Source organism: Danio rerio, chromosome 9 (genome assembly GCF_052040795.2).
Source record: "Danio rerio strain M-AB ecotype USA chromosome 9, GRCz13ab, whole genome shotgun sequence".
Lineage (NCBI taxonomy): Eukaryota > Metazoa > Chordata > Actinopteri > Cypriniformes > Danionidae > Danio > Danio rerio.
This window is the reverse complement of record NC_141029.1, coordinates 4,696,790-4,712,208: the sequence shown is the minus strand read 5'-3', so window position 1 is coordinate 4,712,208 and position 15,419 is coordinate 4,696,790. Positions and strand designations below refer to the sequence as shown.

The 15,419-nt window shown below is 35.1% G+C and overlaps 1 protein-coding gene across 1 annotated transcript in view; it reads left to right on the top strand.

Annotated features, from left to right (window-relative positions):
- The first annotated feature begins 696 nt into the window (after positions 1 to 696).
- kcnj3a (potassium inwardly rectifying channel subfamily J member 3a) overlaps positions 697 to 15,419 on the top strand; it is a 34,297-nt gene continuing 19,574 nt past the window's right edge. The window contains exons 1-3 of the mRNA XM_087267455.1: positions 697 to 1,402; positions 5,977 to 6,645; positions 10,861 to 11,077. Coding sequence (XP_087123581.1) covers positions 5,983 to 6,645; positions 10,861 to 11,077 — 880 coding nt within the window. The 5' untranslated portion in view covers positions 697 to 1,402; positions 5,977 to 5,982. The remainder of the gene's footprint in view (positions 1,403 to 5,976; positions 6,646 to 10,860; positions 11,078 to 15,419) is intronic.

Below are 15,419 nucleotides of genomic sequence, written 5' to 3'. Positions count from 1 at the left end.
TATTAACCTCTACCAAATGGTAGAAATGTCAGTTTATGGTAAAAGTACCTACCTAAAAGTACAACCCTAAACCCAAATATGAAGTGTACGACCAATTTATTATTTAAAAATATTCAAAATACAGCATTTTTGAATACTATTCATTCAATCATTTTTGGCTTAGTCCCTTTATTACGGGGGTCGCCACAGCGGAATGAACCGCTCGCAACCCATCTCTGGGAATTTTTGAATTCTAAATCATCTTTATTTTTGAAGAATGACAAAAAATATTGCAGATTCTCTTTTAACATGCTTTCTTGTTTTTGTTGTTTTGTTTTGATTTTTTACAACCAAAATCAAGTGTAGAAGTGCAACAGGATTATGTTTGTTTGATTTTTTTTTGTAAATCAATAATGCTATGTGTGTAAACCATTATTTAAAACAGTCATTCTTTAAATTACTTCATCAGTCTTTATTTAAAACAGTAAAAACATGGTCAAACGTTTGATAAGAGCAGGCAGTCTTCAAGTATGAGCATAGTTTCACGTGCACTGTATTACCTGCGTATATTTGCATTACACGGAAGGTAGGCTATGTGTACACAGCATGTTGATTTTTAATATCACACTGTGGGGTCAAATCCCTTGTAAGTGTAACTTCCTTAACCAATAAACGCGAATTGTGATTGTGAAGTTCCGCCCTCCACTGGTGAATGATACACACCGTGAGGAGCTTTTGGACGCTGCGAGAGAAACGCGCAGAAGAGACAAAGAACAGCCTCGCGCGCTCACGCTGAGGGTCTGAAGGACGCGACCTGCATGTCCCTGCAACCATTTGACAATTTTCCTTTAATTTTTATTTTCTATTGTTTATGAAACGAGAACGATGGGAACTACTACGGAGCGAACGAAGCATATTGTTCATCTGTATGACTGAGGCGCGTCCGGGTGAAATCATAATTATTAATTTGGGTTTTACGCAAACGCTGGCTCTGAAAAACAAAATCTGGTTAAGTTGACAAATTATCTACTTGCGAGCAAACAAAGACAGATTATAAACAAAAAAAACCGAAACGAAAATCATCACATTTTAGTATCAATCAGTAGTTGCGCCAATCGCTGGAGAAGTCGACCGCGCGCATCTGTGATCAGACTGCTCAGTTGTGATCAGCAATCAGCCACAACTTTGAGCTGGGTTTGTGAAACTCAAATGAACAGATGCGCGAAGACAGACCGTGTGTTTCAGGAGCAGAGCTGCTGGACAGCGCATGTGGACAGTTTCCTACATCTTCTTTCATCTCAGACAAGGAAACGTGTCATTTTCCGTAAATAAAAAGACGACTGTTTCAAGCCACGGTTTATCTTGAAATCGGATAACACAGGCGATGAAAAGAGAGAGGAAAGTCCTGCATGCTGAAATATAGGTAAGTTTTTGCTCCTGTCTTTTCTCGTCTTTCCGGTTTTCATTAAACCAAGGGCTAGTCTTTTAAACGCTTCTCTATAAACAAAACAAAACAAACTGTTTATTTATTCCCCAATTTCTATTTAACGAACAGTAGATTTTTTCAACACATTTCTAAAAATAATAAGTTTAATAACTCATCTCTAATAACTGATTTATTTTATCTTTGCCATGATGACAGTAAATAATATTTGACTAGATATTTTCAAAACACTTCTAAACAGCTTAAAGTGACATTTAAAGGCTTAACTAGGTTAATTAGGTTAACTAGGCAGGTTAGGGTAATTAGGCAAGTTATTGTATAATGATGGTTTGTTCTGTAGTCTCGGAAAAATATAGCTAAAAGGGGCAAATTATTTTGACCTTAAAATGATTCATCAAAAATTAAAAACTGCTTTTATTCTAGCCGAAATAAAACAAACAAGACTTTCTGCAGAAGAAACAATATTATCAGACATACTGTAAAAATGTCCTTGCTCTGTTAAACATCATTTGGGAAATATTTCTAAAAAAGTAAAAATAAAATGTATAAAAAACAATAGATAGATGGATGGATGGATGGATGGATGGATGGATGGATGGATGGATGCTAGATAGATAGATAGATAGATAGATAGATAGATAGATAGATAGATAGATAGATAGATAGATAGATAGATAGATCATGTTCCATGAAGATATTTTGCAAATGTCCTGCTGTAAATATTGGAGAATGAGGACAGTTTCAACGCTTTTTACATTCCCTTCAGTTTCACAGAGAAAGGTTTTTTGGAATTCAGATTTTTAATATAGTAAATCCACATCTATTAGACACTCACCCACATTGCTTTAAAATGTGTATATATGATAATATATGCAGAATTTAAGAACTTATTGAACAGACAAAGTCGAATGTCGCAACTGACCCTGAGCAGAGGGACAGTTACAACATTCATTAAAATGTAATAATGAAATAAATCTAAAACATCAGGTTGGATTTATTTTTATTTTTTGGTAAACAGGCTAAATGTAAATTGGTTAAATTGTTAAATGTGTTACGTTGGCCATAAAAATACAGACTATTAAAAAAACAAGCAGCAGCCAATTATCAGACCTTTAAAAAGCTGAACAAAAATATATATTTTACTGAAAATCTAGAAAGAATCTTTACTAAACTACTTCTTTTAGTACTACTTCAACTTTAAGTTGAATTAATCAATCAAAGAATTCATTTTTTTCAAATTAAATAACATTGAAACTGTGATCAAATGAAAATTGTACCTTGCTAATATGGCAAGCTTTTAAATGAATTATGAATGAACAGCATGTTGTGACTGTCCCAACTCTGTCAACCCTGAATAAACTGTTAATGCTATAGGGAGATACAATAGCTTTAACGCTTGACAGCTGAAAGCTAAGAAAACTGTGATTTAATTTATAAGAAATAATGTTTCACAAAAACAGATTAGAAAGTACATTTTCTAAACAATAAAAGAAAATACTTTTTTTTTTTTTTTTACCTAAAAATGAGTTTTATACTGAATGCTGATTTCTCTCGGATTGAAGGAGGGTCTGACTGAGAATATGTAATATGAATGTCAGCACACTAGCTCATTCCTGAACGAAGGAAGTTATATCAAAAATGCATTTGTGATTTTAAATTTCCTTTATATTTAGATTTATTTTAATCTTCAGTTTCCAGATATTTAAATAGTTGTATCCCTGCTAGACATGGGACAATAACCATAATAAGGTATACCGCGATTTGGAAAAGTCAAGGTTTGAACATTTTCTGCTTTACTGTTCCTAAGAAATGAGACACACTTTTTATTTACGATAATTTTTTTCATTTATTTTAGTTTTTTTAGTACAGCAGTATCTCCAGCAGAAAAGATATCCAAAGATGTCATTTTAAAATGTAAAGAAACCTGTGTTTTTGAAACAAACGAAGACAGCAGAAGTCATAGATTCATTTGATTTGTATAGCCTGACATGTTTACGGTTCCAATTTTTTAAAAATAATTCTGAAAGTAAAATATATTGCGCACAAAGGGGAAAAAATGGTGTTTTTTAGCCAGACATGTAAAAAGAATATATTTCAAAACAGTAATCACAATACAGTCAAACCGTGATATTTTTATCCAAGGTTATCACACCATTCGAATCGGTAACACACACTATAAATCATTTATTAAGCATTAGCAAATAATGAATTCATTATCTGTTAAGCATTAACTCTACATTAATAAACGTTAGTTAGCAGTTTATAACTGCAGCTACAAATGCTCTATTCTTGACTTATAAGCACCTATATAATGTGCTTAATAATTGTACTTTCATATTTAGTTAATGATTTTTTTCATTACTAAATTACTAAATCACATTATTTACAAACCAGTTGTATTTAAGAGTAGTTGAGGATTTTTAGGATCATTCAGAATGAGTTAGTAAATGATTAATAAACTAATAAAATCAACGTTTATGTCTCTTATTATTTAGTCATATATTAATAGTTAACTAATATGTTAATAAATGCTTTATTAACTCAACTTCATCTAGTTTTGTGACCTAATCTAAAGTGAGGACTATTTATGCTTTATAAATTCCTCATAAATGACAATTAAAGGCTCAGAATCAAATGAACAACAATCTTTGCAATCTTATCTAAAAAGTAAAATTACTGTAAAGTTTAAACATTGCTGAATAACAGGAGTGCCAAACTATGACATCCAACTGGATAAAACAACAACAACAATATAATAATTTAACAATATAATAAGATGTAATGTTTAAGCTCTACAGTGATTTTATTTTAGATAATGATGCAAAGATTTATTTTTCATTTGAAGTATGATTTCATTTGTGTATCTTTAAATGAATAGGAATGAATAATGTCAGATTTCCTGTTTAGAATTAAACTGAGCCTTTATTTGTCATTTATAGAGGATTTATAAAGCATAAATAGTCCTCACTTTAGATTAGGTCACAAAGCTAGATGAAGTTGAGTTAATAAAGCATTTATTAACATATTAGTTAACTATTAGTATAGGCCTGAATAATAAGACATATAAATGTTGATTTCAATAGTTTATTAATCATTTACTAATTCATTCTGAATGATCCTAAAACCCTCAACTACTCTTAAATACTAGAGGTTTGTAAATAATGCAATACTTAATTTAGTAATGAAAAATAAATCATTAAGTAAGTATGAAAATACAATTATTAAGCACATTATAAATATGTTTGTAAGTCAAGAATAGAACATTTGTAGCTGCAGTTATAAACTGCTTACTAATGCTTGTTAATGTAGAGCTAATGCTTAACAGATAATGAATTCACTATTTGCTAATGCTTAATAAATGATTTATAGTGTGTAATTATAAAGTGTTACCTCAGAATCTTATACCGCTGTCACGGTATGTTGACGGGACGGAGACAAAAAGGTGTAGGATCCAATTGTATTTAATGATGATGTAGTGCAGTAACAGAAAAAAAAACAGGAATGTCCAAAAATTCAAAGTAACAAAATAACAACAAACTAACAAAACAAAGAACTATGACTGAATAACTAGAACAAGGCTCAGGAACTATGGCAGGATACAAAACACTTCTTAGGAACAACATAAGACGAACAACAAACTGACAAACAATGGGTGAATGGTGTATAAATAGTCCATGAATCAACAGGAAAAACGGAGACAGTTGTGATGCAATCAGTATAAGTGGGTTCCGGGTGTGTGCGCACGAGGTATGTATGAACTTGTAGGTTGCGTCCGAAACCACCTACTACTCAGTAGGTACTGCATTTGAATGTAAACGTACTACTCGGCCGTTAGAAAAGTACGTTCTATACAGTATGAATGGAATTCGGACGTACTACATCCGCCATTTTGTCCTGGTCACGTGACCTACCTGCATCAGTTGCGTCGCTTTACTTCCATTCATGAATTTGCTCGCGGGGCATCATGGGATAGCGCAGCATGCATGGGATGCGCACTCCGGAATCTCGCCGGAAGTAGTAAGTCATCCGGGTACTTCTCGCATACTGATTTTCGAATTCTATGAATTGGGACATACTACTCGGCTCGCATACTGATTTTGGCGTACTATATAGTATGGAAGTATGCAGTTTCGGACGCAGCCGTAGTCTTTAGGAACTGTAGTTCGCTCACAGAGTTCATTAGTGAACTACAGTGCCCTCTGGTGGTTACAGAAAGTCATGACAACCGCCCCATGCCTAATCTCTGCCCAATCCTATCCTAACAAACTGTACATCAATGGAAACCTTATTTATGCAGCTTTCGTGTTTGACAATGTATAAATCTCAAAAACAAAAAAAATAACAATACACTCATGACTGGTTTTGTGGTCCAGGGCTAAATATATCATTCAAAAGCTTGTATAACATTCAACATACGGTACTTATGAGTTATACAGGATTATACAGTTATGCATTATATAGTTACACATTGGCTTTGGTCTACTCTTTTAATTGAGGGAAAGACAATGACAAGTCTAATAGGCTGCTCAAGATTTTTCTTTCTGTTTCTGCAGGATAAGATGTCTGCACTCCGTAAGAAATTTGGAAATGACTATCAGGTAGTGACCACTACCTCCTCCAGCCATCTGAAGGACAAGAGGAGGAAACGACAACGATTTGTGGATAAGAACGGACGATGTAACGTCCAACACGGAAACTTGGGCGGAGAGACCAGCAGATATCTCTCCGACTTGTTCACAACTTTAGTAGACCTTAAATGGAGGTGGAACCTTTTCATCTTCATCCTAACATACACAGTGGCCTGGTTATTCATGGCGTTTATGTGGTGGGTCATTGCATATATCAGAGGCGACCTGAACCGAACCCATGATGAGAAGTACACGCCATGCGTGGCCAACGTGTATAACTTTCCCTCTGCTTTCCTCTTTTTTATTGAGACGGAGGCCACTATAGGATATGGCCACAGATACATCACTGATAAATGTCCAGAAGGGATCATTCTCTTCTTATTTCAGTCCATCCTAGGCTCCATAGTGGATGCCTTTCTAATAGGCTGTATGTTCATAAAGATGTCTCAACCCAAGAAGAGGGCGGAAACTCTGATGTTCAGTGAAAATGCAGCCATTTCCATGCGTGACGGCAAACTCACGCTGATGTTCAGAGTGGGAAACCTGCGCAACAGCCACATGGTTTCAGCCCAAATCCGGTGTAAATTACTCAAGGTATGGAGCTGCCTTATTTAATAAGATTACATTGTGAAATTGCATGTAAATACATATACTCTTTTGTGCCATTTAAAAAAATGTTTTCATGCATGTCGCCTTGTTAATAGTGTCCTTTATGAACATTTTATTTTCCAGTTTTTTTATTTTATTTTTTTTTAGAAAATTGTATTTGAATATGTGGCAATTATAGTTGCTGGTGGGCAAATATGTTCAATGTAAAATTTGAATAGGAGGAGAAAATTTGGCATTCTCACTCAAAACAACTGCTTTCAACAGATCATTCAAAACCATTTGATATGAGCCCCCTGAAAATGATCTGCCATATAATTTCATTAATTTGAAAGCATGAAGTGATGAAACACACACAGTAGTTTCCCCTACAGACTACTGTGTGTCAAAAAGATAATTGAAAAATTGCAAACAGCTTAGTAATAAGTAAAGCTGCTGATTCTGTTTGTGGAGTTGTTTAATGATCTGATGAGCTGAGATTTTGAGAGATTTATTGAGGTTCCAGTTGAGTTCAAGACCATGTCCACACATGCACAGGAATTTTTCAGGAATTCTCAATTTTCCTTAAAAAAAAAAAAAAAAACACAGACCCTAGTGCTTTTAAAAATCTTCACCCTGGCAAGAGTTTTGAAAATGTGGTTTTCAGTGACCTGATATTGTGTTTTTGTGTAGAAAAAAAGCTGCAGTTCAATCCCATGTTTGTGTGGGAAGTAGGGCCTAAGGTTGTGACTGGATTTGGTTGTAGTTTTGTGTTTTTCTCAGTGATTCCGCTTTTTAACAGCAGGAGTTGATTATTCTCTGTTCACTCCGCACTTTAACTCTGCTCCAGTGTTATTTTAACTCTTTGGGGGAGTGGGGCCAGTGGGAGACATTTGAGAATTTTTACTGTATATTAAATTGTGTATTAAAAAAGGTTACTTTAAAGTTAAGATATCAGTTAAATAGTTATGTTTAGATAGGGTACTATGAAAGCAAAAATCATTATACAAGACCAATATCCTGGATTTATTAACTTATTAACACATTATTTCCCAATTTCACATTATTTATAAGGTATTTGCCCACCGGCAGCTATAGTTGCTGCTTGAAAAAGTGTATTCCAACACGCCCGAATTGCTTTTGCGTCCTGCGCTTTGCACTTTGCGCATGGATTGTCAAAATAGAGCCTACTGTCTGTAAACATGCTTTTTCTTCAAAATCCTCAATGATTTTCTGGTAAAACAAATTTCAAACATGAACAAAGCTTCCATGTGTGTTTCTAAGAACTGTTAATGTCTATGGGCCCTATCATACACCCAGCACAATAAACCGCAAGACATGTATGGTGCGATTTGTTGCTATTTTCAGACCAGGGCAACCCTGATTTTCACATTTTGCATCATGTTGTTTAAATAGTAAATCAATTTGCGTCACTTTGTGGACTCATGGGTGTGCTGGTCTAAAAAGGAGGTGTGTTAAGGCGCATTGTTGGTGCGTTGCTATTTTGGAAAACTTAAATGGACTGCGCCAAGTCCATCTCTGCAATTACACTTATGTAATGCTAGGAGGCAGTAGGTTTTCATGTTTCCTTGGTGTCCTCTATAATGCTACCTTAATGTCCAAGCTAAAACTCGCTCATTCAGAGGAGGGAACCGATGGACATGCAACCACATTAATCATAGGTAAACAACAGTTTGAACACAGTTTCCATCTAGAGCTACTTCACGGGACTCAACACTTGTAAACACTCACTCCAATGACTACTATTTTTCAGTTTATTCATGACAATTTGCATTTGTAGAATGTTATTATTATTAGCAGTATTATTTATTTTATGCATATTTATATTTGTTTCAATAAAAACAAGGTTTAATTTAATAAGAAAAGGATGTGTGTTTGGATGTAACCAAAATAAATATTTATATCATATTATTATCCATTTATTAGTCTGCAGGAAATTAGAACTGAATTTAAAAATAGTTTTGAAAAAAATCTTTGCACATAACAAACAAAATTAAATATGTAGGCTAATGGATGTCTTCAGTGGAGTGCGTACAACACAGTTTCCTAATCCATGAAAGGAAAGGAGTAAAGTAAAGAGTAAAAGTATAGTAACGAGAAAGTAAGGAGGCTGAATGGAGGAGGCTCATTCTTTATCCTCGTGCTGCAGATGGTCTGTTTAACTGTTTTCTCACTAGTGAAGCATTCAGTTTTTCCACTTACAAAGTCCGCCATGTAAATAGCAAATGCACCATGGCGTGAAGCAACTGACTCTTAAAGGGAGTGTAAGATGAGATTGGTTTAAAGCACGTTATGCTCAAAACACACCCAGAATTTATTAAGAGAACAAGAACAACCCTGCTGAGGCCATGCACTTAGACTTTGCACCTAGATAATTAAAATAGAGCTTTAAATGTATCAACTGAGTTTATAATGCAATAAAGACAATCTTCTCTAAAGCTTTTGCTAGACCAGTTTGGATTTGGTTATATCTTGTTGAATTTCTGGGTAAATGTATTTATTGTATATGTATTAGCTCAAGATGTTTTCATCATGTCGATGCTGGGTTTCACACAAGACCTTCATGTCATCCCAACGCAAACCGATTAAGTTAACTTAATTGTATTTACAATTTTAAGTTGAGTGCACATAAAACAATTAAGTTATTCCAAAAAACTCAATAATTGTATTGTTTCAGCTCTTTCTTAAAGGGTCATTAAACACCAAAACTCAATTTTTGAGCTGTTGACAGTCGTATATATTTCACATATATACACATATATTTCACTAAAAAGTGTAAATTGGTTGTTTTTGCGTTATTTCATGCAAAATCGTACTTCCAGTTTGAAAGGGCCATGAGATAATAGCGTGTATTCCAGCGTGCAGACTGGACGTCTGTGCCAGAGTGTGTCCTATTACGTCTTACAGTGTGCTGCATTGATGCATGAGTAAGGCTTGGTTCAAACCAATCAGCGCGCTCTATTGTGCAACTTCATTAATATTCATTAATGTTACAGTGTTTAGACGTGTTGGCAAAACAAGCGTGAAGTGTTGCTTTTATAGTTTGCTGCAGTTAAGTTTTGTTTTCATTTTCTCTCTGTGAGAGCTCAGCTGGAGTCATGCGTGGGTTACAGTGTATGCGACGCTCGACAACAATAACTTACGTGTCTAAGGAGGAACATTGTTTACCTGAGAGCTGTTCTCATCTGCAAACGCTGAGATCCGGATTCACTTGTAGTCTTCTCTTAATAAAGACGCGGCTCTAGTTGCTGGGGATTGTCCTGTCTCTACAGATTTGGTAAGTGAGGGACCAGTGCTCTTTGTTTATTCAGTTTGTTCGTATCGAACTAACTATTGCACCGAGTGTAAACATGTTAGCACCACAACCAAACTTTAACCTCGTGTAGGATTTATACCGCATTTTGTGACCGGAACAACACACGCTGCTTTCTGACGCTACCTGCTGTGTGCATCTAAGTTTCCGGGAAATGCTGAGGGTTTTTTCTCTCATTCGCCGTGCGGTATCAAACATTGCATGAAAAATACACACTTAGAGCAGTTCCTCGAATCAAATATCTCGTTTGTCGCAGTCAAAGTCCACCATTTAATAATTTGGCAAATAATTCAACTACAGATATTCATGTAAACACAGTCACTTTCTCCCATGTCTGTGTGTGTGTTTTGACTCTGAAACTTGCGTATGCCCAAATAGACACTACCACACCATCCCTCTTTTCTTCCTCCGACACTCCCCCCTAAACAGAGCTGTTCACGCCCACTTTTCTAACTTTTTCCAAAGTAGAGGTGTGAAAACACCCTTCTGAAACGTGGGGGTTTCATGGCCCTTTAAATAAGTAGTTTGAACAAGCAGCAAAAAAAGCACACAAATAGACGACTTAAAACAGCAATGTTGAATATGGGGGTTTAGAACTTTTTATATCCTTTTCTATGCCACTAAACTGAACTACCACCACCAACAGCTGGAGCTTCAGAAAAAGATTCTATAAAGAATTTGTATATTGTTTCAGTCTGAGGAAAGTTAAATCTTTTTGATTGCAACTGTACATCAAAATGTTGTTTGGAATGCTACATCTGGTCATTAGTTGTATTAAAATGTAATTTTCAACCTCTCTGCCCTTTTGATGACTGTCTACCCTCTCAGCTCAGTTCACGCTGCAGTGTTTAAAGCAATGTTTACACCCCTTTCTCTTCTTGCCCCTGCAGTCTCGTCAGACGCCTGAGGGCGAGTTCCTTCCCTTGGATCAGCTGGAGCTGGATGTTGGCTTCAGCACTGGAGCGGACCAGCTCTTTCTTGTGTCGCCACTCACAATCTGCCATGTGATTGACACTAAGAGCCCCTTCTATGAACTTTCACAACACTCCATGCAGACAGAACAGTTCGAAATTGTTGTGATTTTGGAGGGTATTGTTGAAACAACAGGTAAGTTTCCTTTCTGCTATTTCAATCCTTTTTTGCCATTTTCTAGTCAATAAGCTGCTGTAAGATTAAATAAACACTAGAATACACTATACTACTTTTACGCAGATTCTAAATCATGCTGTGTGAAATGGGTTCTGACTGAAAAACTCAACAACTATGATCAGAGACCAATAGACAGGGCATTGGGAAGTTTGGGGAGAAGTTATAGACTGCAATGGGAAGAAACCTAGACATATCTCCTGGAGTGACACAGAAACAGTGTCCACGTCTGTGTACCTGGCTGTATATCTTTTTAGAGAAAAGAAAGTGACACGCATTTATCATTTCACCACTTTCTGAGTGATTTGAAAGTCCGTTCTGAATGGACAGTGAAAATAAAAAGGGATATCAGACCTCATTTTCAGCTAAGTCAATGTAAATGGCACTAGTTAGATAACGTTTTCTTTCAAAAACAGATGTTTTAGATGCCATTTATCAAACTCAAGTTAACAAACTGATGCTTTCTCTATATTAGACTTGTCATGATACTGAATTTCGGTACTGAAATCCCAACATTTTAGCACTGTTGGGCTCGTTTTTAAACACAGCTGATTTGCCATAGTATTCACCAGTGCTCAACAGAAAGGACTGTGATTGGCCATGCAGGTCATCAGCACCTCACCTATTTTTATTGAGTAAAAATGAGCTTTAAAATGCTCCAATGTTCCTGTATCTTTGATTGCACTCGGTGAAGAGCAGTGGACTGATGAATTTCACGGCCAATCACAATCATTTTTGTTAAGCACTGGTGAATACTATGGTAAATCAGTGGTGTTTAAGAACGCGTTTAAATTGCCTAAATGTTAGAGGGAAATGGACGTTTTTAAAATGTTAGTAGTGAGACAACACTACAGAGGACTGCATTCGTTTTATCGCTCATCGTATTACATGGGCTAAAGGAGGGAAGTGTCCCTATGGTGTTTACTTGGTGCCATGAACTGAAACCTATGAAGAAGCTTAAGATTATTACTCATAAAGAGATTATGATTTTGTTTGATGCCTAATATGCTTTTAATCGTTTAAATTAAACTTAACTGAATGATATTAAAATGAAGTTTACACCATATCTGCACTTTGAAATCGCGGCAACAGCTGGAGGTTTGTAGTTCACAGCATGTTGTTGCAATGTTTACAGTGCTGATCCTATACTTGCGGGTTTCTTCCCACCGCAGACAAACTTTCCTTTTTTAAAATATACATTCAGAGATTGTAATCGATATGCTTAAGCTTTACAATAACAATAAACAGAAAGAAAGCAGAAACATTTATTTATTGACCTTCAACTCTCTAAGCAGAACACACAACGCTTGTTCCTGCATCTCCCCTCCTTAACATTCTTTTCTTTCTTTTTTGACCTTTTCCCAAACAATCTGGATTGCAAATTTACTTAAGGGTACCATTTTGCAGCCTCACGTGTGACTTATTTCATTATCACCCCATGTGTGAGGCAGAGATTTGTCAACAATTGTTTCTTTCAGAGTGTAACTGCAAATATGCCACAAAGAAAAGGCTCAGGGAATCAACCGGAGGATTGAATAGCTATTATTAATTTAACACTAGAACTACCGAGGCAGTCATTTTGACCCTTTCTAATTTTTGCAATTTAATTACTTATTAAATTAAACAGCCATATCTATAATTCGCTTTTTTATTTATATGTCTTTATATGACTTTTATTATATGACTTTATATGTGTGATTTTCCTTTTAACATTGCTATTTTATTAAAATGACAAAACACAAAAGTGTTATGATTATTTTAACACTGTAAAGTTAGCTATATATATATATATATATATATATATATATATATATATATATATATATATATATATATATATATATATATATATAAATAAATCAACACATTTATAATTCACAATCCAGATATGTTAACATTAATTAAAATAATAAGTTGTGATAACTAATCGGCACAATATTTTTTTGCAGTGTAACTAGAACTACTATACGTCATGGCCGCATACATTTCAGTTGTCTGCTACTTTTTCCTGTAAATAAATATGCATGCCTCTGTTGCCAAGCTACTTCCTGGTATCAAAACAACTTTCTGTTGGCAAAAACATAACTTTACTTCAGATATGTCTTTCAAAACAGCATATTCATTTTTTCTTTTGCCACAGGCTGGTTGGCTGGTTTTAGCTGGTTGACCAGCCTGGTTTTAGAGGGGTTTTGGCTATTTCCAGGCTGGTTTACAGCCATTTTCAGCCTGGTTTTAACTGGTCTGGCTGGAAAATGACCAGCTAAATCCAGCTAAAACCAGCTTGACCAGCCTGGTTTAAGCTGGACATAGCTGGTTTTGGCTGGACTCCCAGCTTGACTACGTTTTTCTTCAGTAGGGTTTGCAGTGTCTCAAAAACTAAAAGTTTCCAGAGAAAATTGTGTTGTGTACGAAGCCCACAGACTTTCAGAGTTTCGAACGTTTGGTATTTTAGAACATCTTATTCTCATTTATCGTTCATCCTCCACAAAATTAGCAGATGTTTTTATGTCTGTGCTCTTTTAATTCTTTGAAACTGAAGTCAAAATGGATATAATGCCCTGTTTTGTAATATATTTAGATTTAAAAAGCTATTTCCAGCATAAAGCTGCATGCACCAGAAAAAAGGGACATTGTAGCTGTTCACCTCCTGTTAAGACGAGTTTCTAAAACAGGAGGCATGGGGTATCTCACTGGCCCTGAAGTGAACACAATTGATTGCGTTCTATTGATCAGCAAATGAAGTGTGATTGTAAACATGCTGTTTGGGGACACTGGTAAAACCAGTCTCTAGCAGTGTGTATCCCTTAACACAAAAAGCAAGACAAACAGACAACAGGGGTCAGTAGTTTAAACACATGTTTAGGTCACAGTGTGCAGTGTGTTCTATAGTATTCCACCCTGATTTCTGTATGTAATTAATGCTTATTATGGCCATTCAGTTCACACTTTGCAAATACTTGACCTTTTTTAGGCGAAATCGATCATTTTAAAACTTGCTAATTGCAGATAACTATCACTATTCACAATTGGATACTGTTTGTTTGTGATATGTTTTATATTGGAACATGATCAAGGAGAAAACATTCATATCAGACATTTAGAGGTGGACATGTCATCCAAAAGTTTAGTTATTAGAAACATCTCAGCTTAATGATACTGCCTACATGTTTGCATATCTCACTAGAGCTGTTCTTTGTCATTCTGCTAAGAACACGACAGGAAGTCTCAGCTGCAGATCTCTTCCAATTTCTCATTATCTTCCTCCAAGAATGGAGAAATTGTTGGTAATTTGGCTCTAGGTGGGCAGTAACAGAGCCAGAATCTTGTTTTTGTCCAAAGTAGCTGAATTTTCATACACACACACACACATTTGTTTCACTATATTAGTAAGTGCATTGTATGTACATTATAGTTTTTATATAATGTATATATGATGTATTTGTTTCTGCTATATAAATATATATATATATATATATATATATATATATATATATATATATATATATATATATATATATATATATATATATTATGGAGTTTGCATGTTCTCCCTGCGTTCGCGTGGGCTTCCTCCAGGTGCTCCGGTTTCCCCCACAGTCCAAAAACAAGCAGTGCAGGTGAATTGGGTTGGCTAAATTGTCCGTAGTGTATGAGTGTGTGTGTGAATGAGTGTATTTGAATGTTTCCCAGAGATAGGTTGCGGCTGGAAGGGCATCCGATGCATAAAAATTTGCTGGATAAGTTGGCGGTTCAATCCGACCACGGATTAATAAAGGAACTAAGCCGACAAGAAAATGAATGAATGAATGAATATATATATATATATATATATATATATATATATATATATATATATATATATATATATATATATATATATATAAATTCAATTACATTTATTAGTAATATTATTTTACAAATTTTACTAGAGCCAACAACATGGTATCATATTAGAAGGGCAATTCAGTAATTGCTGCAGTATTTCAGTGGAGTTTAAATCTTCAGGATTTAATTATCTCCTTACCATTCTCCTGCTCTGATTTCTCTCTGCTGAGCTCAGTTTATAGTTTGGATTTCATATTTTTCTTGATTTTTTTTTACAATCATCCTATTCTACGAAGTAAGATTTTGTTTATCTGTTTAAGAGGAGTGTTTATTAAATTTGGTTTTTAAGTGTATTTATTATTGTCATAAAGTATACAAGTCGTTCAAGAATGCATTTATTTCAGACATTGCTGACTACATTTTCCAAAGTTAGCAATGCAGGTGAGCTAATCGCATCATTTAATATCACAAGAGCCTG